The sequence below is a fragment of the Heterodontus francisci genome, chromosome 12, assembly GCF_036365525.1.
Source record: "Heterodontus francisci isolate sHetFra1 chromosome 12, sHetFra1.hap1, whole genome shotgun sequence".
Taxonomy (NCBI): domain Eukaryota; kingdom Metazoa; phylum Chordata; class Chondrichthyes; order Heterodontiformes; family Heterodontidae; genus Heterodontus; species Heterodontus francisci.
Window position 1 is genome coordinate 67758761 of NC_090382.1, and position 26049 is coordinate 67784809.

The 26049-nt window shown below is 42.6% G+C and overlaps 1 protein-coding gene across 3 annotated transcripts in view; it reads left to right on the top strand.

The window, feature by feature from the left end:
- The window catches only part of rufy1 (RUN and FYVE domain containing 1), an 84027-nt gene extending 58232 nt beyond the window's left edge, over positions 1-25795 (top strand). For 2 of the 3 annotated variants that reach the window (XM_068043549.1, XM_068043551.1), the window contains exons 15-18: positions 12523-12617; positions 13948-13996; positions 14350-14427; positions 24740-25795. In XM_068043549.1, the coding sequence (XP_067899650.1) occupies positions 12523-12617; positions 13948-13996; positions 14350-14427; positions 24740-24883 (366 nt within the window). In that variant the 3' untranslated portion in view covers positions 24884-25795. Of the gene's footprint in view, positions 1-12522; positions 12618-13947; positions 13997-14349; positions 14428-19885; positions 20003-24739 lie in introns of those variants that run through there. The other variant, XM_068043550.1, reaches the window with a different exon arrangement.
- Positions 25796-26049: the final 254 nt, after the last annotated feature.

Consider the following 26049-nt stretch of genomic DNA (forward strand, 5'->3'; position numbering starts at 1 on the left):
ATGAAGGGTCACTGACCTGAAACGTTAACTCTGCTTCTCTCTTCCCCAGATGCTGCCAGACCTGCTGAATATTTCCAGGATTTCTTGTTTTTATTACTGCTTTCTGTGAATTTATCAGTACCTTAATTTGAAAACTCTTGCACACGTTGATAAATTTCTGCATTTGTCACACTTGAATGGCCAAAAAAACTGCTGCAATCAGTTTTTGCCCACTTTTTTCACTGAATTATTTCCAGAATTCTCTTTGCCTCAGGGCATGCCTTTCACCTTTTTGCACTTTCAGGTTTGTTTGCTCACTCTTACTTTCTGTTTTTTGCTTTGCTCTCACACACTCTTTTCCTGTACATATGCATGTGTTCCCTTGCTTGTTTTTGCATTCGCGCTCTCGTTCTCGCATTTGCTCTCTTCGCTCTTGATTCTCTAAAGTCAAATACTGGTTTCATTTAATCAATGTTTGAGCCCTTGTGAACTGGTTAGATGAAGTCAAGAACCTATGACGTTCACAGCTCCTATTTTAAATACTCATGGTTGCCAGCAGTTTATTGCTGGAAGGGTAGTTATAAACTAATTTGGCAGGAATTGTTAGCACAACAAAGTATTTTTTAGCTTATGCCAGAACAGAAGGAGCTGCCCAGAATATAACTTCAAGGCAGCTGTACCATCCACACCCCATACCATCACCGAATATTGTTTAGGGGTTACATCTTATAGTGATGATGCAGTTTTTAGCATTTTGGTCCTCAAATCTGGTTTTGTAGTTAATAAAAGTATTGGTCTCTAATTACTTACTGTGATACAATAGTGTAAACGCAATAGGGAAAATGTATCCAAATATACCCATTAGGTATGATCTTCCTAATACTTTCTCGAAGTGATTTTCCACATATAATTTATCCTTTTTCCACTTTTTCTCCTCCCATTTGGAGATTTATTTGACATATTACTCAATTGATCCAGCAGCATTCTATTGAAAAGAATGGAGGAAAAATGATATGCTAAACCATGCAACAATGTGGGAAGACATCTCTCTGGGGCCCACTGTGGCGGGAGCAGGGGAGAATTCTTTTTAAAAAAAAAAGTCCTATGATTTTCCTCCTCTCCCCATCTACCTCTTAAATGATAACTTTAATATGTGATGAATAATTCAGGAATGCATGCTTCTAGACTGGGTCTGCAGCAGGTGGTGAGGGAACCAACCACAGGGGAAAAACCTACTTGACCTTGTCCTCACCTCAGATGTATCTGTCCATGACATTATTAGTAGGAGTGACCACCGCACAGACCTTTTGGAGGCAAAGTCCCATCTGAACATTGAGGGTACCCACCGTCGTGTTGTGTGGCACTACCACTGTGTTAAATGGGATAGATTTTGAACAGATCTAGTAACTCAAAACTGGGCATCCATGAGGCACTGTGGGCCTTTAGCAGCAACAGAATTGTATTCAACCACAATCCGTAACCTCATGGCCCGGCATATCCCCCACTCTACCATTACCATCAAGGTGGGGGACCAACCCTGGTTCAATGAAGATTGTAGGCGGGCATGCCAAGAGCAGCCCCATGCATATCTCAAAATGAGATGTCAGCCTGGTAAAGCTACAGCACAGGACTGCTTGCATGCCAAACAGCAGACGTAGCATGCAATAGATAGGGCTAAAAGATCCCATAACCAACTGATCACATCTCTAAGCTCTGCAGTCCTGGCACATCCAGCCGTGGATGGTGGTGGACAATTAAACAACTGACAGGGGGAAGAGGTTCCACAAATATCTCCATCCTCAATGATGGGGGAGCCCAGCACATCAGTGCAAAAGACAAGGCTGAAGCATTTGCATCCATCTTCAGCCAGAAGTGCCAAGTGGATGATCCATCTCTGCCTCCTCCCGAGATCTCCAGCATCACAGATGTCAGTCTTCAGCCAATCCAATTCTCTCCACGTGATATCAAGAAAAGGCACTGCATACTGCAAAGGCTATGGGCCCTGAGAACATTCTGGCAATAGTACCGAAGACATGTGCTCCAGAACTAGCATGCCCCGAGCCAAGCTGTTCCAGTACAGCTACAACACTGGCATCTAACTGGCTATATGGACAATGTCCTTTGCACAAAAAGCAGGACAAATCCAACCCGGCCAATTACCGCCCCATCAATCTACTCCCAATTATCAGCAAAGTGGTGGAAGGTGTCATCAACAGTGCTATCAATGCACATATTGCTCAGCAATATCCTGCTCACTGACGCTCAGTTTGGGTTCTGCCAGGGTAACTCAGCTCCTGACCTCATTACAGCTTTGTCCAAACATGAGCAAAAGAGTTGAACTCCAGAGGTGAGGTGAAAGTGCCCTTGACATCAAGGCAGCATTTGACCGAGTATGTCATGAAGGAGCCCTAGCGAAACTGGAGTCCATGGGAATCGGGGGGGTGGGGGGGAGTTGTGGTTGTTGGAGGACAATCATCTCAGTCCCAGGACATCACTGCAGGAGTTCCTCAGGGAAATGTCCTAGACCCAACCATCTTCAGCTGCTTCATCAATGACCTTCCCTCCATCATAAGGTCAGAAGTGGGGATAATCACTGATTGCACAATATTCACCATTTGCGGCGACTCTGATACTGAAGCAGCCCATATCCATATGCAGCAGGACCCACGCAACATCCAAGTTGGGTTGATAAGTGGCAAGTAACATTCGGGGCACACAAGTGCCAGGCAATGACCATCTCCAACAAGAGAGAATCTAACATTTCCCTTGATGTTAAATGGCGTTGCCATCACTGAATCCCCCACTATCAACATCCTGGGGCTTACCATTGACCAGAAACTGAACTGGACCAGCCATATAAATGCTGTGGCTACAAGAACAGGTCAGAGGCTGGGAATTCTGCAGCAAGTAACTCACCTCCTGACTCCCCAGTGCCTGTCCACTATCTACAAGGCACAAGTCAGGAGTGTGATGGAATACTCTCCACTTGCCTGGATGGGTGCAGCTCCAACAACACTCAAGAAGCTCGACACCATCCAAGTCAAAGCAGCCCACTTGATTGGCATCCCATCCACCATTCACTTCAACATTCACTCCCTCCACTATCAACGCACAGTAGCAGCAGTATGTACCAACTCACCAAGGTTCCTTCGACATCACCTTCCACACCCATGACCTCTACCACCTAGAAGGACAAGAGCATGGGAACACCACCACCTGCAAGCTCCCCTCCAAGCAACACATCATCCTGACTTGGAACTATATCACCATTCCTTCACTGTCGCTGGGTCAAGATCCTGGAACTCCCTTAACGGCATTGTGGGTGTACCAACACCCCAAGGACTGCAGCGGTCAAGAAGGCAGCTTCACCACCACCACCTCAAGGGCAATTAGGGATGGGTAACAAATGCAGGCCTAGCCATTGACGCCCACATCCCAAAACGAATAAAATAAAAGCTACATATAAGTTCATTTCAAAAGCACTTCTTCCAGAGCATATTTAGCATCAAACTGAGCACTAATTTTTTTTTTTTTAAGGGTTATGCGCTGTAGATGAGCATGTTGTTGTCTAGAGCCCAAGATGATTTTCAGTGTCTTAAGTAAGAGTGGCCTAATGTTTTCACTATGCACAGGCATTCAAAATACAAAATCTAGAGACTTGTTGAGCATCAAAGTTCCTATGAAGCATCTATGTCATCATCCTTTGCAGCAGAGAAGAAGGCCATTTGGCCCATCTAGTCCATGCTGGAACTCCATGGAGCAATCCAGTCAGTTCCACTCACCTATTCGATTTCCCCGTAACCCTGTAAGTTTATTTCCTTCAAGTGCCCTTCCAATTTCCTTTTGAAGTCATTGATGTCTTGCTGCCCACGAGGGTGGTGGAAGCAGGATGTTTCCTCCCATTCCTCCTGCATCTCTTGCCTAAAACCTTCAATCTGTGTCCCCTAGTCCTTGTACCATCAGTTAATGGGAACAGTTTTTCCTTGTCTAACTTACCGAAGCCCCTCACAATCTTGTACACCTTTATTAAATCTCCCCTCAGTCTCCTTTTGCTTCAGGGAGAACAATCCCAACTTTTCCAACCTAACCTTGTAACTAAAATCCCCCATCCCCGGAACCATTCTGGAAAATCTCCTTTGCACCCTCTCAAGGACCCTCCCATCCTTCCTAAAGTGTGGTGACCAGAACTGGAAGCAATACTCTAGTTAGGCCCTAACTAGAACGTTATGAAGGTTCAGCATAATTTCCTTCCATTTGTACTCAAGACCTCTATTTATGAAGCCCAAGATCCCATATGCTTTGCTAACCTCTCACTCTCACAATATATCCTGCCACCTTCAAAGATCTGTGCACATGCACCTCCAGGTCCCTCTGTTCCTGCACACTCTTTAGAACTGTGCCATTAAGTCTATATTGCTTCACCCTATCCTTTCTGCCAAAATGCATTACCTCACACTTGTCTGTATTAAATTCCATCTGCCACTTGTCTGTCCATTCTGCTAGCCTATCTATGTCCTGTTGCAGGCGGTTCGTATCATCCTCACTGTTTGCCACACCTCCAAGTCTGTTATCGTTCGCAAATTTTGAAATTCTACACTGCATTCCAAGATCTAAGTCATTTATATATAGCAAAAAAAAAAGCAGTGGTCCTAGCACTGACCCATGGGGTCACCACTGTCCACCATCTTCCAGTCTGAAAAACAACCATTTACTACAACTTGCTGTCTTCTGTCCTTGAGCCAATTTTTTATCCAATTGGACACTGACCCTTCTATTACACAAGCCTCAGTTTTGTTAACCAGCCTTTTATATACTTTATCAAATGCTTTTTTAAAATCCATTCCTTCATCAACCTTTTTTTTTTACTTCATCAAAAAATTCAATTTGATTAGACAAGCATGACCTTTTTACAAATCTGTGCTAGCTCTCAATTAATTCAAACCTATCCAAGTTCCTTTTTTTTTGTTCCCCTGATTATTGTTTCTAAAACCTTACCCACGCACTGATGTTAAACAAACTGGCCTGTAGTAGCTAGGACTGTCCTTACACCCTTTCCAGAATAAGATAGTCAGATTTGCCACTCTGCAATGCACTGGCACCTTCCCCATATCTAGGGAAGATTGGAAGATTATGGCAAGCCCTTCCGCTATCTCCACCTCCACTTCCTTTAACAACCTGGGATGTAAGCCATCCAGACCCGGTGACTTATCTACCCTAAGCATAGCCAGCCTTTCCAGTACCTCCTCCCTCTCCATCTTCACTCTATCCATTGCCTCTACTTTCACCGATTTTTATTTTGTCAGATTCCTCTTCCATAGTAAACACTGATGCAAAGTACTTGTTATTGTAGCCTTGTCCTGTGCCTCTATCCATATATTGCCCTCCTTGACCCTAATAGGTCCCACTCCACCTCTTACTACCCGCTTACTATTTACACGCCAGTATATGATTTTTGGGTTCCCTTTTTACATTGATGGCCATTCTATTCTCATTCTCTCTTTGCCAGTCTTATTTTTCTCTTCTCTTCCCCTCTCAACTAATTGTAAGTGGCCTGGTTCGCACTTGAAGTCACCTGACATGCATCATTCACCTTCTTTGTTTTTTTATTTCATCATAATCTCTATCTCCCTCATCTAAGGAGCCCTGTTTTTGGTTCCACTACCTTTCGCCCTTGTTGGAATGTACCTAGCCTGTACCTGAAGCATCTCTTCCATAACGATAACCCATTGTTCCTTTAGAGCTTTCCTGTCTGTCTTTGGTTCCATTTTATTCTAGTTAGATCCCTTCTCATCGCATTGAAATTGGCCTCTTTCCAATTCAGCGGTTCTACTTTATATCATTTCTTGCTTTTCTGCATTAAGAGGCTAAACTTTATGAAACGATGATCAATCTTACCCAAGTGCTTCCCCACAGACACATAGTCCATTTGGCCCACCTCATTTCCAAGCACAAGATCCAGTAATGCTCCTGAAAGCATACTGATCAAAGAGGTTCTCCTGAACACAATCCAGAAATTCCTTCCTTTCCCTTTACTCTGAAATTATACCAATTGATATTTGGTAATTAAAGTCCCCCAATGTCACCATTCTATAGTCCTTGCAGGTCTGTGATTTCCATGCAGATTTGTTCCTCTATCTTTCTCTCTATTTGGAGGCCTATAGAATACTCCTAGTCGTGTGATCATACCCTTTTTGCTTCTCAACTATAACCAAATGGATTCTGTCCTTTTCCCTCTTTCCAGCACTACAGTGTCTTCCCTAATCAATACTGACACCCCACCTTCCTTTTATCCTTCTGTATATTTTTGAGCACTTTATTAAGTATATTAAGCACCCAGTCCCCACCATTTTAAAGCTACATTTCAGTAATTGCCACTAATCCTATTCCCATACTGCTATTAGTGCTTATATCTCACCAGCCTTATTCACCACACTGTGTCTTTACATACATGCATTGTAATCCTGGTTTTGCATTCCTCATAGTCTTTCTTAGTCGGTTTCTATCTAATACGGAACTGCTCCCTTCTCTAGTACTGTCCAACACTCTGACATTATGCACCGTCCTCCTCTTTTCTTTTTCTATATGCTGGTGCACAAACCCCTAGTGAACTCCCCACAAGAGCATTGGTCCCAGTTCTGTTGAGGTGCAACCCATCCCTTTTGAATAGATGTCTTCTGTCCCAGAGCTGTCCCGGGGCGGCACAGTGGCGCAGTGGTTAGCACCGCAGCCTCACAGCTTCAGGGACCCGGGTTCGATTCTGGGTACTGCCTGTGCGGAGTTTGCAAGTTCTCCCTGTGTCTGCGTGGGTTTCCTCCGGGTGCTCCGGTTTCCTCCCACATGCCAAAGACTTGCAGGTTGATAGGTTAATTGGCCATTATAAATTGCCCCTAGTATAGGTAGGTGGTAGGGAAATATATAGGGACAGGTGGGGATATGATAGGAATATGGGATTGGTGTAGGATTAGTATAAATGGGTGGTTGATGGTCGGCACAGACTCGGTGGGCCAAAGGGCCTGTTTCAGTGCTGTATCTCTAAACTAAACTAAACTAAGCTAGTCCCAATGCCCCAAGAATCTGAAGCCCTCCCTCTGCACTATGCTTCAAGCCATGCATTGATCCTCCCCTGTTTCCTATTTCTACTCTTGCTAGTGTGTGGCACTAGGAGTAATCCAGAGATTACTACCTTCGAGTTCCTACTCTTTACCTTCCTCCCTAGCTCCTGAAAATCTAACTGTAGAGCCGCAATACCTGCTCTTGCTGTGTTGTTGGAACCAATGTGTACCCAACTTCTGGCTCACTCCCCCCTGCAGAATATCCTGTACCCTCTCATTGATGTCCTTTACCCTGGTACCAGGGAGGCAACACACCATATGAGACTCATGATGATGATTACAGAAATGCCTGTCTGGCCCCTTGACTATGGAATCTCCTATAACAACTGCATTTCTACACTTTGCTGCTCCCTCCTGTACAGTCCCTTGTCCATTGGTGCCATGGTCTGGACTCCTTCAGGGTATTGTCACTATCCGCAGTCGCCAATGCTGAGTACCTGTTTCAGATGGCCCACACACCCCAAAGACCCCTGCACCTCCTGCCTCTTCCTAATCTTACGGGTGGCCACCCACCTCGGGGGAGATGGTGACATGGTGGTAATGTAATTGAACTAATACTCCAGAGACCTAGGCTAATGCCCTGGGGACACTGGTTCAAATTCGTATAAAGCCAAAAGACTTGCAGGTTGATAGGTAAATTGGCCATTATAAATTGTCACTAGTATAGGTAGGTGATAGGGAAATATAGGAATAGGTGGGGATGTTTGGTAGGAATAGGTGGGGATGTTTTGGTAGGAATATGGGATTAGTGTAGGATTAGTATAAATGGGTGGTTGATGTTCGGCACAGACTCGGTGGGCCGAAGGGCCTGTTTCAGTGCTGTATCTCTAATCTAATCTAATCTAAATGGGTGGTTCATGGTCGGCACGGACTTGGTGGGCCGAAGGGCCTGTTTCAGTGCTGTATCTCTAAAATAAAAAATGGCAGCTAGTGGAATTTAAAATCAGTTAATAAAAATCTGCAATTGAAAGTTAGTCTTAGTAATGGCAACATTACTATCATCCGTTGCTGTAAAAACCATTCTGGTTCACTAACCCACTTCAGTGGAGGAAATCTGCTGTCCTTACCCGGACTGGCCTACATGTTACTCCAGCAATGTGGCTGACTCTTAACTGCCTTCTGAAATGGCCTAGCAAGCCACTCAGTTGTCACGGGCAATTAGGGATGGGAAACAAAAGCTGGCCTTGCCAACGACGTCCATATCCTGTAATGAGTTCTTCATGTTGTTTGATGCAACATAAATGAGATGCATGCAGACCAGCTGGTTGAAGATCTCAAACAAGTTTATTCCAGCTAAATATATATAGTACAGAGCTAACTATTTATAGAACCTTCCTCGAGGTGTTACAGTTGCAGAGTGACTTGGGCTTCGAGTCACATGACTATGTCCTGGTACTCCGCTCATTAGCATATTAAGATCTTAAAGGAACATCACTCTTAAAGGCAATCATACAACATCCCATTTCTTTCCAAAGATCAGTCTTGTATGCTAAAAGTACAAATGCGTAATATTAGATAACATCAAAATTATTTACACAGGTATAGGAATTATGAACTTTAGACATGCAGAAGCTTAAGACTACATATATTGTTTCAGTGGTTTGACAACTCTTGCTCAGAGAATTTGCATCTCTTGCTGGTTTTTTTTCCTGAAGTTTCTCTCTCTACATTCAGTTTCTGTTGCTCTGCCTTTAGCCTGCAAGCATACTCCGTTGCTTTTCTCAAGATGACCGCTTTTGATGCCTGGTCATTCTTGGAAAATTCCGGCACCTCAGAGAGCCAACAGACAATGCTTCAACTCATTCCTCCTCTGTCTCTTCAGGACATAGCGTGTCCTTCGCCTCTCCTCATATTCCGCGTCTGAAGGCCTGAGGTCGAGGACTTGTTTGGGAAGGAGTACTTGGTCGGGAAGGAGTACTTGGTCTCATGGAGGTACCTGGCTCATTGTGGTACTGGCGTTTCTCTAGAGAGCAGGAGTGAAAGCGCGGCATAGTTGTGCTGTTGCTGGGTTTCCAGACTGCACTGTTTGATGCTGGCCAGAGTCTGCGAGTGGGTTCCGGTCCTTGGAGATTTCCCCTCAGCAATGCTCCCAACAGCCAGACTTTCCTTCCTATTAGTGACCACGTCAGTCTCTTCTGCTGTAATGGGTACCTTGGTGACCTCGTGGATGGTCACTATGTTGAGGTCCTTGCACGCTGGTAGTCTTGCCACTGTTGGTCCGCTTGTGTCTATCAGGTAGAATATGTGCAGTTTCCATGCCGAATTTCCATAGCTACATTGCATTGTTAGTATGCCACTGCAAGGAATGGGTGACCTGTTGTATGCATATAACTTGCCAGTTGTCAGTTGATTCATTGATTTCCAACAACTCTGGTACCTATCCTTCAGGATTCGGACTGGTAGGATATTTGCACTAACGCTGGTGTTAATCTTAACCCAGAGTGTATTTTTGCCAGCTTTCTTTGGGCACATGATGTTCATAGTGGCGAAAGCTTCCAGTTGTTTGACTTGATCAACATGCTGTCAGGTTCACAATGTGAAACGCCTGCTCATCTGCTAAGAATTGCTCTGCTGAATCTTGTCTCTGGTCTGTTTCGCTGTGGACGTTGTGTATCGGCTTGCATTTATGAAGGTCTTTGGTGCTTTCCTTGCTGCTGTTGCCCTGTTTCTGTGCCTGTAGTCGGTTTGTTTTTGTCCTACTGTGACAACTGGCTGCGTCTTTGGGGCCAGATTTGTTGCATAGGCAGGCTCAGTGTCCTTTTGCACCACACGCCTTGCACAGATCTTGAAATACAGGACAACGTCGTGGTGAGTGGGACCAACCACACAGCTTGCTTGGTCTTTTCGACCTGGTTATCATCCTGATGCTGTTGGCTGCACCTAATGCTTACAGGTGCTGTTGTCCAACTACAATGGCTTCATATTTCTTGCCGTCTTCCAGCAGCGCATCAACGCTCTAACCTTTTTCCCTAAGAGGTCTTTCTGAAATGCTTCAATGGGGGTTGATATACTCACCAGCTCCATTATTCGGTCCAACAGCTCAGTTTCTGAGAAGTCGCACTCGTTGCCCTTACTAATGCATCTACTGACAAACTGCTCTATTGATTCCTGTGGCTGTTGCCTGTAGAATGTGAATTCCAATTTTAAAATTCACTCTTAACCGGAGCTTATCTTCTAGCACTTTTCATATCTTTGCGGGATCTTTCTGGTCCTCATCAAATAAGCCTGAGGTCTTGATTCTGTGCAGTCCCTCACATCCAACGGTTAGTAATATTTTCACAGCCTGTTTTTCTGGTTCTACAGTTACTTAGTCTGTGAAGCATAACTGCATTCTTTGAAAAGTTGGATATGCATTGCCTTCCAGTTCATGCTGGGAAATTTGGTATCCATCTTCCTGCTATTCTTTTGCTTAAAACTTGCTTTAAGACTTGTTCAATGACTCTGCACTGTTTCCCCTTTTTTAAAAAAACTCTTGTTTAGACTGGCTGCTTTGATTGAGAGGAGCAGGTGTTTTACCTTTTGTGTTTATCTTGTTTGCGGCACTCGAACAGCTGAGAAAACAGACCTAATACACAGTTCAGTTTGTTTTTTTTGCTAGAGTTTGTTCTTCACGCTTGAATGGTTTAATTGTATTTTTATAGCTGTGGCTGCATGAATGAAAGCTCCTCTTCATGCTTGAGTGATTTAACGAGCTTTTTTTAAAACCTTGGCTGCATGGATGAGGCTCTCCAGTGATTGGAGGTTTTCTTGCACCTTTTGCAATTGGCATAATGACTCACCCGATTTACTTACAGCCTGTCATTCTGTACTCTGTCTTCTACAGCTGGAGGTAAGTTCTTTTTTTCTCTTCACTGTTTTGAGCTAGTATTTCTTTTGTGAACTTGCTCTCTAGTGGCTGTAGGAAGGTCATTTGCAAAGCTGTTTTACCTGTGGTCTTCAACATAGACTTTTTTCCTCACCACAGCTGCCACCATGTTACGAGTGCTTTATGTTGTCTGATGCAACATAAATGAGATGCGTGGAATCCAGTTGGTTGAAGATCTCAAACAAGTTTATTACAGCTAAATATATACAGTACAGAGCTAACTATTTACAGAACCTTCCTCTAGGTGTTACAGTTGCAGAGTGATTCAGGCTTTGAGTACGTCCTGGTACTTAGCTCATTAGCATTCTAAGATCTTAAAAGAACGTCTCTCTTCAAGGTAACCATACAACACACCCCATGAAAGAAACTTAAAAAAAAAATCCGGAACTCTTACTGTCTAGGGTGAACACCTCCTGGAAGGTACCATCCAGGAAAATTTCCTGCTCCCTGATACTCCAGTCACTACAGCTACCCCTCAAACTCGAAAATCCTCAGCTGGAGAAGCTTCTTAGACATGTGAAGTGTCCTGGAGTTCCCACATGGCACAGGAATTGCAAGCAACAGGTCACAGCAGCTCATCCATGTTCTTTTTTTAAAAAAACACTCTGTTCCCTCTTAGAATCTAGTTAGTACCTTGTTTAAATTATTAATTTTAATTAATGCCTCTAGACGTGTTCTGTACTACTACTCATTTAATTCACTTACCCTGATTGAGGTTAATAACTTACTGGTTCCCAATTTGAAAGACTGCTCTACTTTACAGAGAAAGAGAAATACGTGCCAACCATTCACTTAGCTGCTTTCCTGTGACGTCACACTTTGATTTTTTTTTTCCCCTCTGTTTCTTCTCCGTGCTCGCTCGCTCTCTGCTGCTACTTTATCCCCGTTGTACTCTCTGACCTTCTGCTGTTCGCGCAGTGTTCGTGGTCTCTCTGCCACTGCTGTATCTCGCAGTGCTCTTGGACCTTCTACTGTTCTCAGCCATGTTTTCTATAACTGATTATCCCATCTTCCCTCTGCTAGTATTTAATACATTTGACTTTTTGTGTCCCCATCCATTATAGTCTATAAAAACCTTTGGTACCTGACAACTCATGTACATAGGAGCTCGGCCAGTCACAAAGTGTTCTTTCGTTGTGCAGCTTAATATTTTAAATTTAAAATATTTTATGCTGAGGATGGTAGTTTATTGGTATCCACTGTGTGACCTTCTAGGGGAATTTTTAATGCAATGTGTGATGCCATAGATTAACACCTGCATAATGCACAAAATAGAATGTCCAAACTGTAAGGTTGTTGTCCTGTATGAATGTGCAACAATGAAAGATGAAATTGACCATTTTTAGTAAGCTTTATGCATTTAAATTGACATGTAATATGAGAAAGAAATGGAATAAATGGATGATGTATATAATTCTGTACATTTGAGCTCTAATAAGATTAAAATATTCCACATTCGAGAGCGATGTCATAAACCTGGTAAAGGCCACATAATGGTATCAATGGAGTATTGCACAATTTGCAGTAATCTTTCTTAAGAGATCGAAATCTTTTCTTTTGTTGCAGGAAATGCAGAAGTTGCAGGATGAGAAAAAACAACTACAGAAGATCTGCGAAGAACAGGAACAGGCGTTACAAGAAATGGGACTCCATCTTAGTCAGTAAGCCACTCTTTTAGTATATTTCTGGTACTTGTTTTCAACTTAATGTTACGACCGAGGTGGGAGGAATGCACTTGGCTTTTCTAGTTCCACTTCTCCACTGGTCACAACATAAATTTAAATATTTGCCTAGTTACCGATACAGTCAATCATATACTCTACTCTCTATCCCAGAATAAAACACACCAACCAGGTTTCTTTAATAAACAACAAAATTATTTATTATAAAACAAGACTTATCAAGTAAAGAAGCGAAGCATTAAAACACAGATTGAAATATGAAAGTTCCCTTTTTAAATACCCCCCCCACACACAAAAATAAATTTTCTCCGCAGAGCTCTTTTACAAAAAAAGACAAAAAAAACCAACTTTGGCCAAATACTTGCTAATTCTTGAAGAAAAAAAGAGAAGATATGGAAGGATGTCTGTTGTCCCTTTTGGTCTGGCGACTGAGTATAAGGAGACAGGGTCACTGGGATTTTTTCAGATGAAGTTCATTCTGGAGATGTTGAGCAATAGTCTGGTAGGCTTTCCAGGAAAAATGTGGCATCGGGGGTTTCAAAGAGGTAGAGAAAGAGGAGCTGACACACTAGATTTCTCTGGGTCTCTTAGAGAGATACAGGAAAGATGAGCTGGGGGTTTCTTTACAGCAGGCTACAAAACCAACTGCTTTTCAACACTGTCCACATCCCAACTGAACCAAAACAATATCTCAGAAGCAAAACCACCTCCTGACCCTCATAAATCTTGACATGTCACTTCTCTGTAAACATCTCCCCCAAGTCACCAAGGTTTCTGTTTTATTTATCTTAAGGCATGTGATATCCAATAAAGGTTGTTTTCAAACACAACATCTCGTGTCCTTTCAGTGATCTTACAACAACAAAATTCCAGCATTTATAAAATCTTCAGCCTTCCAAAATGAATCAATTTCCACAATTTAAGTGAGTCCTCAAAAAAAATTTCACAAAAAATGGATGCACTTTCATAACAATGTTAATTTTTGCCCTTTTTTGAAGACAAAAGGCCTAAAATATTGAATGTAATACTTAGCTAAAAGGATCCAGATGTATGTTTGTGGCTAATGTGCTGATTAAATTTAACGAATTTAGAAGTTTAACAATTTTAAAATGTAGACCTCAATCTATCCATAAAAATGAAAACACTTTTAAGGAAACTTTGTTTTTTTTTAATTTAATACGTTTTTGGTTTAAATCTGAATTTCATGGTTCAGGCATGGGCTTTTCTATTAAGAATTGACTTGGTTATGTCAAATCCATTAAGATGGTTCAGCTAAATCAAGAATGGTGGTATTTAACTTTTTTTCCAGATCAAAATTGAAAATGGAGGACATTAAAGAGGTCAATAAAGCATTAAAGGTATTTAGTCTGGCAATGTCTTGAAATCTTCTGCAATTCATTAGAGCTTTGGAGCATCATGGTGAATATTTGGCTCAAGTATATTTTTTCCATATAGCCTTTTTTTAAGGTTTCTTTTGTAACAAACTATTCAACTTGGTATCGTTTGTGGAGGTAACTTTAATCTTTTGGTATTAGTTAAAATTATCTTGCACCTTTTTTTGGTAACTTAGTTTGCATCAGTAAAGTACAACTGGATTAAAATACCAAATTAAATATAGGTAATGTAATGCCAAACTAGTTGATCATCACTTACTAGTTGATCATCACTTGGTTTCTTGCTGAATTATGGTGCAAAACTGCTTTGTTGACAGGGAAATGCCTGGCTGAAGGATGATGAAGCAACATCCTGCAAACAATGTGAGAAGGAATTTTCAATCTCGAGAAGAAAGGTATTGCTGAAACAGTTACTGAATTTTTCATCCAACTAATTCTTTTTCTTCTTAAGGTCCAAAAGTGACTTCAAAGTGTAATATTGCTAATTTTAATTGCACTTCTTTAAAGGGAATGTTGTCATGTATAAATCCCATCTTTATGATCTCTTTAATCTTACATCCCTGCTGATATCCTTTACTCTTGTATTGGAGTACTTATTTCTCTATCCCCTTCACTGCAGTATTGGCAGCATCTGTCTCCCTCACCATTCCCTTTTCTCAGTCTGCATGCCCTCATCTGTTGTCTTATTTTTCTTCCCTAATCAGTGCCCATTATCCAGTCTGTGAAGCACTTTGACATGTCTTCCTAATACTGTTCTAAATAAACATTTTTTTTCTAATATCATCTCAGCATAGTCTAAACATTAGAATCAGAACTTTAGGAGTGAAATTAGGAAACCTTCCTGCATGCAAAAAGGTGGTAGAAGTTTGGAACTCACTTTTGCCAATTGTCTAGTGTTACTTAAATCTGAGATAGATTTTTGTTAATCAAAGGTACAAAGGGATGTGGGGCAAAGATCCATATTATGTAGTTAGGTTGTAGATTAGCCATGATCTCATTGAATGAAAGTTCTGATTCTAATTTTTAGACTATGCTCTTTGTCCTAGACTTGCCAACCAGCAGAACTAGTCTCTCTCCATCTACCCTATCCGTTCCCCTCAATATTTTGAAAAATTCGCTCAAATCATCTCTTCACCTTCTAAATTCCAGGGAATACAATCCCAGTTTATGCAATCTCTCCTTTGTAATTTAACACTTGGAGTCCAAGTATTAGATTAGATTAGAGATACAGCACTGAAACAGGCCCTTCGGCCCACCGAGTCTGTGCCGAACATCAACCACCCATTTATACTAATCCTACACTAATCCCATATTCCTACCAAACATCCCCACCTGTCCCTATATTTCCCTACCACCTACCTATACTAGTGACAATTTATAATGGCCAATTTACCTATCAACCTGCAAGTCTTTTGGCTTGTGGGAGGAAACCGGAGCACCCGGAGAAAACCCACGCAGACACAGGGAGAACTTGCAAACTCCACACAGGCAGTACCCGGAATCGAACCCGGGTCCCTGGAGCTGTGAGGCTGCGGTGCTAACCACTGCGCCACTGTGCCGCCCTCATTCTTATAAATCTATGCTGCACCCCCTCCAAGGCCAATATATCCTTCCTAGGTGTGGTGCCAAGAACTGCTTACAGTACTCCCAGGTGTCATCTAAGCAGGGTTTTGCATAGTTGTAGCATAACTTCTACTCCCAGTATTTTAGTCCTGATTATCTCTATATAATATATAAAATATGCTAGTGTTCCATTAGCCTTTTTTGATTATTTTCTGTACCTGTTGGTGGTATTTTAATCTATGTACTTAGGCCCCCACTGTTTCTAGCTTTTCATCATTTAGAAAGTACCTTGCTTTATCCTTTTTAGGTCCAATGTAGATGACCTCACATCTGCCTACATTGAAATTCATTTGCCACAGTTATACCCATTCACTTACTCTGTTAATATTTTTGTCACTTTATGCTTCCATTCACACTGCTTTACAGTGCCGCCTACATTTTTGAGTAATCGGCAAACTTAAGATATGTGGCTTTCTATCCCATCAGCTTGGTCGTTAATAAATGGTAAATAGTTGAGGCCCCAACACATCCTTATGGAACACTACTAGCCACATTCTGCCCATTAACCCAACGTGTCTCAAGCTGCTCAGCCAGTTTCCTAACCAGGTCAATAAATTGCTTTCAATTTCATGAGCTTCAACTTTATTTAAGTCTCTTATGAGGGTCTTTTATCAAATGCCTTCTGGAAGTTCACATAATAAATTCATAGACATTCCCCTGTCCAGTACTTTAGTCACCTGTTCAAAAATTGCAATGCGGTTTGTTGGGCATGACCTCCCCTTTACAAATCCCTCTGATCAGCTGAAAACCTAAGGTGTTCAGTCACTCTATTCTTAATAATAAACTCTAGTTCAATTTCTCCAATCTAAAGGAATGGGTTCTGAATCAGAACATTGGAAGATTAGTTAGGGCACCTGCAATGTTCTCACCTATTTCCTTTAAAACCCTGGGATGGAAATAATGGGGTTCTGGGCAGATTCTTCACTCTTTAGTGCCTTTATTTTCTTCTTTACTGTTTTTGGTTGTGTTAATTTTGGTAGTCTCTGTCACAGGTTCAGTATTAGTTCCCTTGGGATGTCTGACATGCTAACCTCTTCCTCTACAGTAAATACTGACACAGGGCGGCACAGTTGGGCAGTGGTTAGCACCGCAGCCTCACAGCTCCAGGGACCCTGGTTCAATTCTGGGTACTGCCTGTGCGGAGTTTACAAGTTCTCCCTGTGACCGCGTGGGTTTTCGCCGGGTGCTCCGGTTTCCTCCCACTGCCAAAGACTTGCAGGTGATGGGTAAATTGGCCATTGCAAATTGCCCCCAGTGTAGGTAGTTGGTAGGGTATTTGGGATTACTGTAGGGTTAGTATAAATGGGTGGTTCTTGGTCGGCACAGACTCGGTGGGCAGAAGGGCCTGTTTCAGTGCTGTATCTCTAAATAAATAAAGTAATTACTTGAAGCATGTCCACCATTTTCTTATTTTCATTAACCATTTTCAGTTTAAGAGCCCACATTTGTTCATGACTACCCTCACTTTCCTAACATAATAGTAACAAAAATGTTGTATTCATTTTGATATCATTTGCAAGTTTAGAAACTTAGGAAATTGAGCAGGAGTAGGCCATTTGGCCCCTCGAGACTGCTCTGCCATTCAATTAGATCATGGCTGATATACCTCAATGCCATTTTCCTGCTCTATCCAGAAATGTATCTGTTTTGAATGTAGTCAATGACCGAGCCTCCACAGCCCTCTGGGGTAGAGAATTCCTCATCTCAGTCCTAAATGGCCTACCTCTTATTCTGAGACTGTCTCCTGGTTCTAGACCCCCCTCCCCCCACCCCAAGCCAGGGGAAACATCCTTCCTGCATCTACCCTGTCGAGCCGTGTAAGAATTTTGTATACTTCAATGAGACCATCTCTTACTCTTCTAAACTCAAATTCAGGCCCAGCCTCCTCGATCGTTCCTTTATAGGACAATTCCACCATCCCAGGAATCTGTCTGGTTACTCCTCGTTACATTCCCTCTATGGCAAGTGTATCCTTCCTTTGGTAAGGAGAGCAAAACTGTATACAGTACTCCAGGTGTGGTCTCACCAAATGCTCTATACAATTGCAGCAAGACTTCTTTACTCCTGTTCTCAAATCCTCTTGCAATAAAGGCCAACATACCATTTGCCTTAATTGCTTGCTGCACCTGCATGTTAGGTTTCAGTGACTCATGAACAAGGACACCTAAATCCCTTTGGACATCAACACTTCCCAATCTCTCTCCATTTAAGAATTTCTTTTGCGTTTGGAAGCCTGTGATCAGTGATATACCGCAGGGATCGGTGCTGGGACCCTTGCTGTTTGTAGTTTACATTAATGATTTAGAAGTGAATATAGGAGGTATGATCAGTAAGTTCACAGATGACACAAAAATTTGTGGTGTCGTAAATAGTGAGGAGGAAAGCCTTAGATTACAGGATATCTAGACGGATGGTAAGATGGACAGAGCAGTGGCAAATGGAATTTAATCCTGAGAAGTGTGAGGTGATGCATTTTGGGAGGACTAACGAGGCAAGGGATTATACAACGGATGGTAGGACCATAGGAAGTACAGAGGGTCAGAGGGACCTTGGTGTACTTGTCCATAGATCACTGAAGGCAGCAGCACAGGTAGATAAGGTGGTTAGGAAGGTATATGGGATACTTACCTTTTTTAGTCGAGGCATAGAATATAAGAACAGGGAGGTTATGATGGAGCTGTATAAAACGCTAGTTAGGCCACAGCTGGAGTACTGTGTACAGTTCTGGTCGTCACACTATCGGAAGGATGTGATTGCACTGGAGAGGGTGCAGAGGAGATTCACCAGGATGTCCCCTGGGCTGGAGCATTTCAGCTGTGAAGAGAGACTGGATAGGCTAGGGTTGTTTTCCTTAGAGTAGAGAAAGCTGAGGGGGGACCTGATTGAGGTATACAAAATTATGAGGGGCAAAGATAGGGTAGATAGGAAGAAACTTTTTCCCTTAGTGGAGGTGTCAATAACGGGGCATAGATTTAAGGTAAGGGGCAGGAGGTTTAGAGGGGATTTGAGGGAAAAAGATTTTCATCCAGAGGGTGGTTGGAATCTGGAACACACTGCCTGAAGGGGTGGTAGAGGAAGGAACCCTCACAACATTTAAGAAGTATTTAGAGTACTTGAAATGCCATAGTCAGTCTTGGCTAAATCTAGAATCTTAGTAGCTGTTTCCCATTTTTCCCTTTCAAACACTACTTGAATTCCATTATATGATCGCTATTAGATAAATGTTGATGCTCCGTTATGCAGTTAACTAAAGCTGGCTTATTAACCATTACTAAATGTAATATGGCCGGCCCTCTTGTTGCAGAAAACAATTTGAATGTTACTCTACGTTTTCCTTTTTTGTTTCAAACTATTATTTGCACTACCTTTTCCACCTAAGCCCTCTTTTTTTTTTCCACCGCCCCTCCCCCCACCGCCCCAGCACAACTAATTTAAACGTTTTGTGACCTCCCTATTTATATTTTCTGCAAGGTTCCTGCTCTGAATCCATTCCAACAGTACAATTCTTTTTCTGTTCCAGTACTGGTGCTAGTGTCCCATAATATGGAACCTCTTTTTCACGCAACACTCCTTGAGCCACGTATTCACCTGTAATCTGCTTCTCCCTATGCCAATTTGCACATGGCTCAGATAATGATCCAGAGATTATAACACTTGAAGTCCTGTGTTTAATTTAGCTGCTAGTTCCTGGGACTTTCCAAACAGGACCTCTTGCCTATGTTGTTGATCCAAACGTGGATCACAACAACTGGATCCTCCCCCTCCAATATCCTTTTCAAGCTGTTGCGAGATGTCCATCACCCTAGCACCAGGTAGGCAACATACCATTTGGGATTCTCAATCCTCCTTCCAATGGATGCAATCTGTCCCTAAAATTATTGAATCCCCTACAATTATAGTTTGGGGGTTGGTGGGAAAGCAAATTGACCTTCCTCCATTTCGTTTACTCAGTGGTGAGGAAGAGCACTTTTTATGCTCCAAGTTTCGGCTACGAGCCTACACCTATTGGAAGGAATCTGATCTCTTTGCGTCCCTCTTTCTGTGTGAAGTTAACACAGCAATTGCACGCAAATGTTTGGGATCATAACTCATTGGGCAGGAAGCAAAGAGATACAGACCCTTAGAAAATAGGCGACATGTTGAGATAAAGGATCTGGATCGGCGCAGGCTTGGAGGGCCGAAGGGCCTGTTCCTGTGCTGTAATTTTCTTTGTTCTTTGTTCTATTCTAGAAATTAACTGGCTGGATAAACAAGGACTTGAAAATCTTTCATCTGCTGTCACTGCTGTAATTTTGTTTTAAAATCTTTCCCTCCTCTGAAGCTTCATTGTGTCCTAATTTGACATCCAAAAACATAGTTGTAGTTGCAGTAGAACTAAACTTTACCAAGCAGGGGCTTGTTCACTAATGGGAACCATAGCTGACTCTTTTCCCTAGCCCATGGCACTAAAACTAATGATAAAATCCTTGCCACCATCCTGACGGTGATCAACTAATTCAGCAGAGTAAGTGATGAACCTGGGTCTTTCCGCACTCTTGCTCAGTTTCACAAGAGGGTGCATACCGGCTATTGTTTTTCTTAAGCTAACAAGGTGCATAGGTGTAAATGAACATTGTATCTAAAGATAAAGGACTTCCTCTATTTGGATAACTCTTAAATTCAAATGCCTCCGAGGCCTCACCACTCTCTATCTCCTTGGTTTAGCCTCAATTTGGAAAGACAGGAACTTTTTCTATACAGTGCAGCATTGTTTCCACAGAATACACTGAAGCACTAACCTAGATTTTCTGCTTAGGTGAGTGCCAGCACTGAGCCAAGGCTGACACTGGAACAAAAACAAAAAGTGCTGGAAATACTCAGGTCTGCCAGCATCTGTGGAGAGAAAAGCAAAGTTAACGCTTCAGATCTGTGACCTTTCATCAGAACTGGCAAAGTTTGGAAAAGAATTGGGTTTTAAGCAAGTAAAGGGGAGGGGGGTGGGGGAGAGAACAAAGGGGAAGGTGTTTGATAGGGCAGGAGAGATTAAATAACAAAGCTGTCCTGAGACAAAGGCAAAGCATCTGTTAATGCTTGAGGTGAAAGACAAAGCATTAGTCCAGAGAGATTGTTAATAGTGGAATAATGAGCAGCTCTGACTAAATGAAAGCAGGCACACGGTTAAAAAATAAAATATTTTAAAAAAGGTCAGTCATGCTGTGAAGTTATTGAGCTCAATGTTCAGTCCGCAAGGCTGTAGAGTGCCTAATCAAAAGATCAAGTGCTGTTCCTCGAGCTTGCGTTGATGTTCACTGGAACACTGGAGCAGGCCAAAGACAGAAATGTTGGCATGAGAGCAGGAGGAGTGTTGAAATGGCAAGCAACTGGAAGCTCAGGGTCATGCTTTCGGACTGAACGGAATGATCAGCAAAGCGGTCACCCAATCTGCGTTTTGGTCTCCCCAATGTAGAGTAGCCAACATTGCGAGCAGCAAATAGTATACTAAATTGAAAGAAGCAAAAGTAAATCGCTGCTTCGCCTGAAAGGGAGTGTTTGGGGCCTTGGATAGTGAGCAGAAAGGAGGTGAAAGGGCAGGTAGTACACCTCCTGTGATGGCGTGATAAGGGGACGAGGTGTCGGGGGTAATGGAGGAATGGACCAGGATGTCACGGAGGGAACGATCCCTTCAGAATGCTGACGGAAGGGGAAGATGTATTTGGTGGAAATGGCAGAGGATGATTCTCTGGATGTGGAGGCTGGTGGGGTGGAAAGTGAGGACAAGAGGAACCCTGTTGTGGTTCTGGTTGTGGGGGGTGCGGGGAAAGGCATGGGGGAAGGCGCGAAGGCAGATGTGCAGGAAATGGGCCGAACACTGTTGAAGGCCCTGTCAAGTACAATGGGGGGGAATCCTCAGTTGAGGGAAAAGGAAGACATATCAGAGGCACTGTTGTGGAAGATTGCATCATCAGGGCAGATGCATCGGAGTAAAGGCCTGCTCAGGTCTGCAATAAAAACCGACATGAGCCTGAGAGAACCACATCCGATCCAACCCGACCATCAGTTAACTTGCCTTCCGTTTTCACTTTGTTGCTGATCTGCACAAGCTTAAAATAACTGTAAAAACACCACCTTTGTAGTCAAAAAATTACATTAACAGTGGAGCCACTTCACTGCGATGGATAGTGTCCGACCTGACCCGGATGCTGGACCCAGAAGTGCAACCCGACCCGAACCCGAAACGTCGTCGGGTCCCATCAGGGTCGGCTCAGGTAGCAGGCCTTTACGTCGAGACAGAGAAACTGGAAGAATGGAATGGAGTCCTTACAGGAGGGAGGATATGAAGAAGTGTAGTCAAGGTCGCTGTGGGAATCGGGGGCTTATAATGAATATTAGTGGATAGCCTATCCCCAGAGATGGAGACAGAGAAGTCGTGGAAGGGAAGTGTCAGAAGTGGACCATGTAAAGGTGAGAGAAGGGTGAAAATTGGAAGCAACGTTGAAGTTTTCCAGTTCGGGGCGGGAGCAGGAAACAGCACCGATAGTCATCAATGTACCAAGAAAAAAAGTTGGGGGAGGGGGCCTGAGTAGGACTGGAATAAGGAATGTTTGACAAATCCCACAAAAAGACAGGCATAACTAGGACCCATGCGGGTATCCATTGCAACAACTTTTGGGTTCCATAGTGATGAAATAATTGGACTGAGCTATGCAGATCGAGTTCCAAATTGAATCCTGGGCCACTGTGGAGGGAAGAAAAACTTTTTCACACATAGAGTGGTTAAGGTCTGGAATGCGCTGCCTGAGTGTGCGGTGGAGGCAGGTTCGGTTGAAGCGTTCAAAAGGGAATTATACTGAAAAGGAAGAATGTGCAAGGTTATGTGGGGGAATGGCACTGTGAATTGCTTGTTCGGAGAGCCGGTGCAGACACGATGGACCAAATGGCCTCCTACACTGTAACAATTTTGTGATTTTGTGGAGATTGCTACGACTGAACTGTATGTACCTTGGCTGGAAGGGTGGGGGAAACCAGCAAAGCTTCTGCTGTGAAACTATCCAATGATTACATGTCTGAATAAAAGCAAAATACTGCAGATGCTGCGAATCTGAAATAAAAACAAAATGCTGGAAATATTCAGGTCTGGCAGCATCTGCAGAGAGAGAAGCAGAGTTCACGTTTCAGGTCAGTGACCCTTCATCAGAACCAACAAATATTACAAATGTAAAAGGTTTGAAGCAAGTAAAGTAGGGGGTGGGGCAAAAGATAACAAAAGAGGTGTTGATAGGACAAGGTCACAGAGAATAACTGACCAGAAGGTCATGGAACAAAGGCAAACAGTATGTTAATGGTGTGCTGAAAGACAAAGCGTTAGTGCAAAGAGAGTGTGAATTGACTGTAAAGCACTCCAAATACAAACATTAAATTTTAAAAAAAAACAGAAAAAAACTAACCAAACTAAAAAAAAAACTGGTGGATGGGGACTGGTGGGGCCTCTGTTCAAGGAAGAAGCGGAGAGCCCTCAAACAGTCTTCGTGGGGGATGGAGTGGTCGAGAGATTAGATGTCCATAGTGAAGAGGAGGTGGTTAGGGGCAGGAAACTGGAAATTGTCAAAATGACGTAGGGCATCAGAAGAGTCACTGATTCCATTCTCCCAGTTTCTCCATCTCTGCGCATCTGCTCTGATGATGCTACCTTCCACGACAGTGCTTCTGATATGTCTTCCTTTTTCCTCAACCGCGGATTCCCCACCACTGTGGTTGACAGAGCCCTCAACCGTGTCCGTCCCATTTCCCGTACCTCTACCCTCACCCCTCCCTCCCAGAACTGCGACAGGGTTCCCCTTGTCCTCACTTTCCACCCCACCAGCATCCAGATCCAAAGGATCATCCTCCAGCGTGATGCCACTACCAAACGCATCTTCCCCTCCCTTCCCCCGTCAGCATTCCGAAGGGATCATTCCCTCCACAATATCCTCATCCACTCCTCCGTTACCCCCACTTCGTCCCCTTCTCACGGCATCTTCCCCTGCATTTGCAGGAGGTGTAATACCTGCCCATTTACCTCTTCTCTCTTCACTATCCAAGGCCCCAAACACTCCTTTCAGGTGAAGCAGCAATTTATTTGTACTACTTTCAATTTAGTATACTGTATTCGCTGCTCACAATGTGATCTCTACATTGGGGAGACCAAATGCAGATTGGGTGACCGCTTTGCGGAACACCTCCGCTCAGTCCGTAAGCATGACCCCGAGCTTCCGGTTACTGGCCATTTCAACCCCACCCTCCCCCGCTCTCGCGCTCACAGCTTTGTCCTGGGCTTGCTGCAGTGTTCCAGCGAACATCAACGCAAGCTCGAGGAACAGAATCTCATTTACCGATTAGGCACGTTACAGCCTGTTGGACTGAACACTGAGTTCAGTAATTTCAGAGCATGACGGGCTTATGTTTATGTTTTTTATGTTTAGTTATTTTTTATCTTTTTTCTTTATTTGGTTATTTTATTTTAGTTTGGTTAGTTTGTTTCTACTGTGCCTACCCACGTTTAAAAATTTTAATGTTTGTGCTTGGATTGCTTTGTGCTTTACCGTCAATTCACACCCTCTCTGTACTAACACTTTGTCTTTCAGCACACCATTAACATACCATTTGCCTTTGTTCCATGACCTTCTGGTCAGTTATTCTCTGTGACCTTGTCATATCAACACCTCTTTTGTTATCTCTTGCCCCCCCCCCCCCTCCCCCGGCTTTACTTGCTTAAAACCTTTTACATTTCTAATATTTGTCCGTTCTGAAGAAGGATCACTGACCTGAAATGTTAACTCTGCTCCTCACTCCACAGATGCTGCCAGACCTGCTGAGTATTTCCAGCATTTCTTGTTTTTAGTACATGTCTGAATGTTGGGCGAAGAGAAATCTGGCTGTAACACTCGAATAATCTTCCAGCACTTTCTGGGATCATAGAATGACATTAGGACGTGGGAAGGTATCCCAGCACAAGTTGCTGATTTGAGAAGAGTAGGAAGAGTAAAGAGAAACTGAACACACCTATTCGTCAGCTTAAACGTACCTTATTCTAACCCTTTCTTTTATCATCCCTTTCCATACCCCCAGCATCACTGTAGAAACTGTGGTGACATCTTCTGCAACAACTGTTCCAGTAATGAATTGGCACTTCCTTCTTATCCTAAACCTGTGCGGGTCTGTGACACTTGCCATACCCTACTGCTACAGAGGTGTTCTTCAAATGCTTCCTGAGATGATGAATTCAGCAAGATTGTACCAAGCCATCAGTGCTACTTGGTTTAGCTCTACTGCATCAGTAAAGCTGTTAAATAAATTTAAGTTCTATATGCCAACACTTTTTTCTGAAACTCGAGTTGAATATTTCATGTAATTGTTCAAACAAAAGGGCTTGCATTAAGTGATTGACCAAATTGACTCTTAAAGGTGGAATACTAGAAATGTAACCAAAATTTTGATATTTTGCTCTACATAATATAAAGTCATACACTCCCTTTAATGCAAAATCTGTCGAGAATTGTAATGTAGAATCCCATTAACCTTCATTTCCAAATATTGGCTTTATTTCTGGCCTGTTTTCCCCTTTCATCCCACCCAAAAAAATGGTTTTTAAGTGGTGACAAGCCTGATTAAGCTTTTATTACATAATTAATATCAACTGATGTATCCTCCATTTAGTTATGGTCAATACTATTGATTATGTAAAATATCCAGCTTGGCTGAAGTTAGAAAAATTTTTTTTTTTTTTCTGGTTTGCAGTGCTATAATATATTTGTACTTCAAAGCTATTTTTATGGCTCCATGTGCCTTTGTTGGATAACAAATTGCAATACCTGTATTCATGCTATAGAATAATGTGGTCCATTACACTGCTAGAAATAAAATATTGTGAAGCTCTCACATGCACCTTGTGAATGTCAAAACGGACAATCAAAACATAGCTTTGCCAAAACGAGGCATAAGGGTCTGCTTTTCTGGTACAGTAGGAAAACAGTAAGTGTATGCATGTGAAAAACACAATTGTATGCATTTAGTTGAGACTCATCTTTATACTTCGTGCAGAGGTTTTCCCTGAATGTATTAAATCCTTTATGTACTATTTTGTATATTTCTAATGTCTGATCTATTTCAATACATAAAAAAAAAAATTGACTTTAGATTCAGTTCATTCTTCCTGGACTGATATTTTCACTAACTTAAGATTTTGCAAAGTGGCATACAAAACCTATCTTGGAAATTACACTTTTAAACATTACTGGTTACTTGTTCTGCAAATAACTTTATACCTTTAATCACTCAGCAGAGAACAGGATAAAAATACTATTGCTTAGATATCTAAGATTTAAAGTTATGCAAATGCAGAATGGACACAATGTTGTTGCTTTCAGGGGACCAATGAG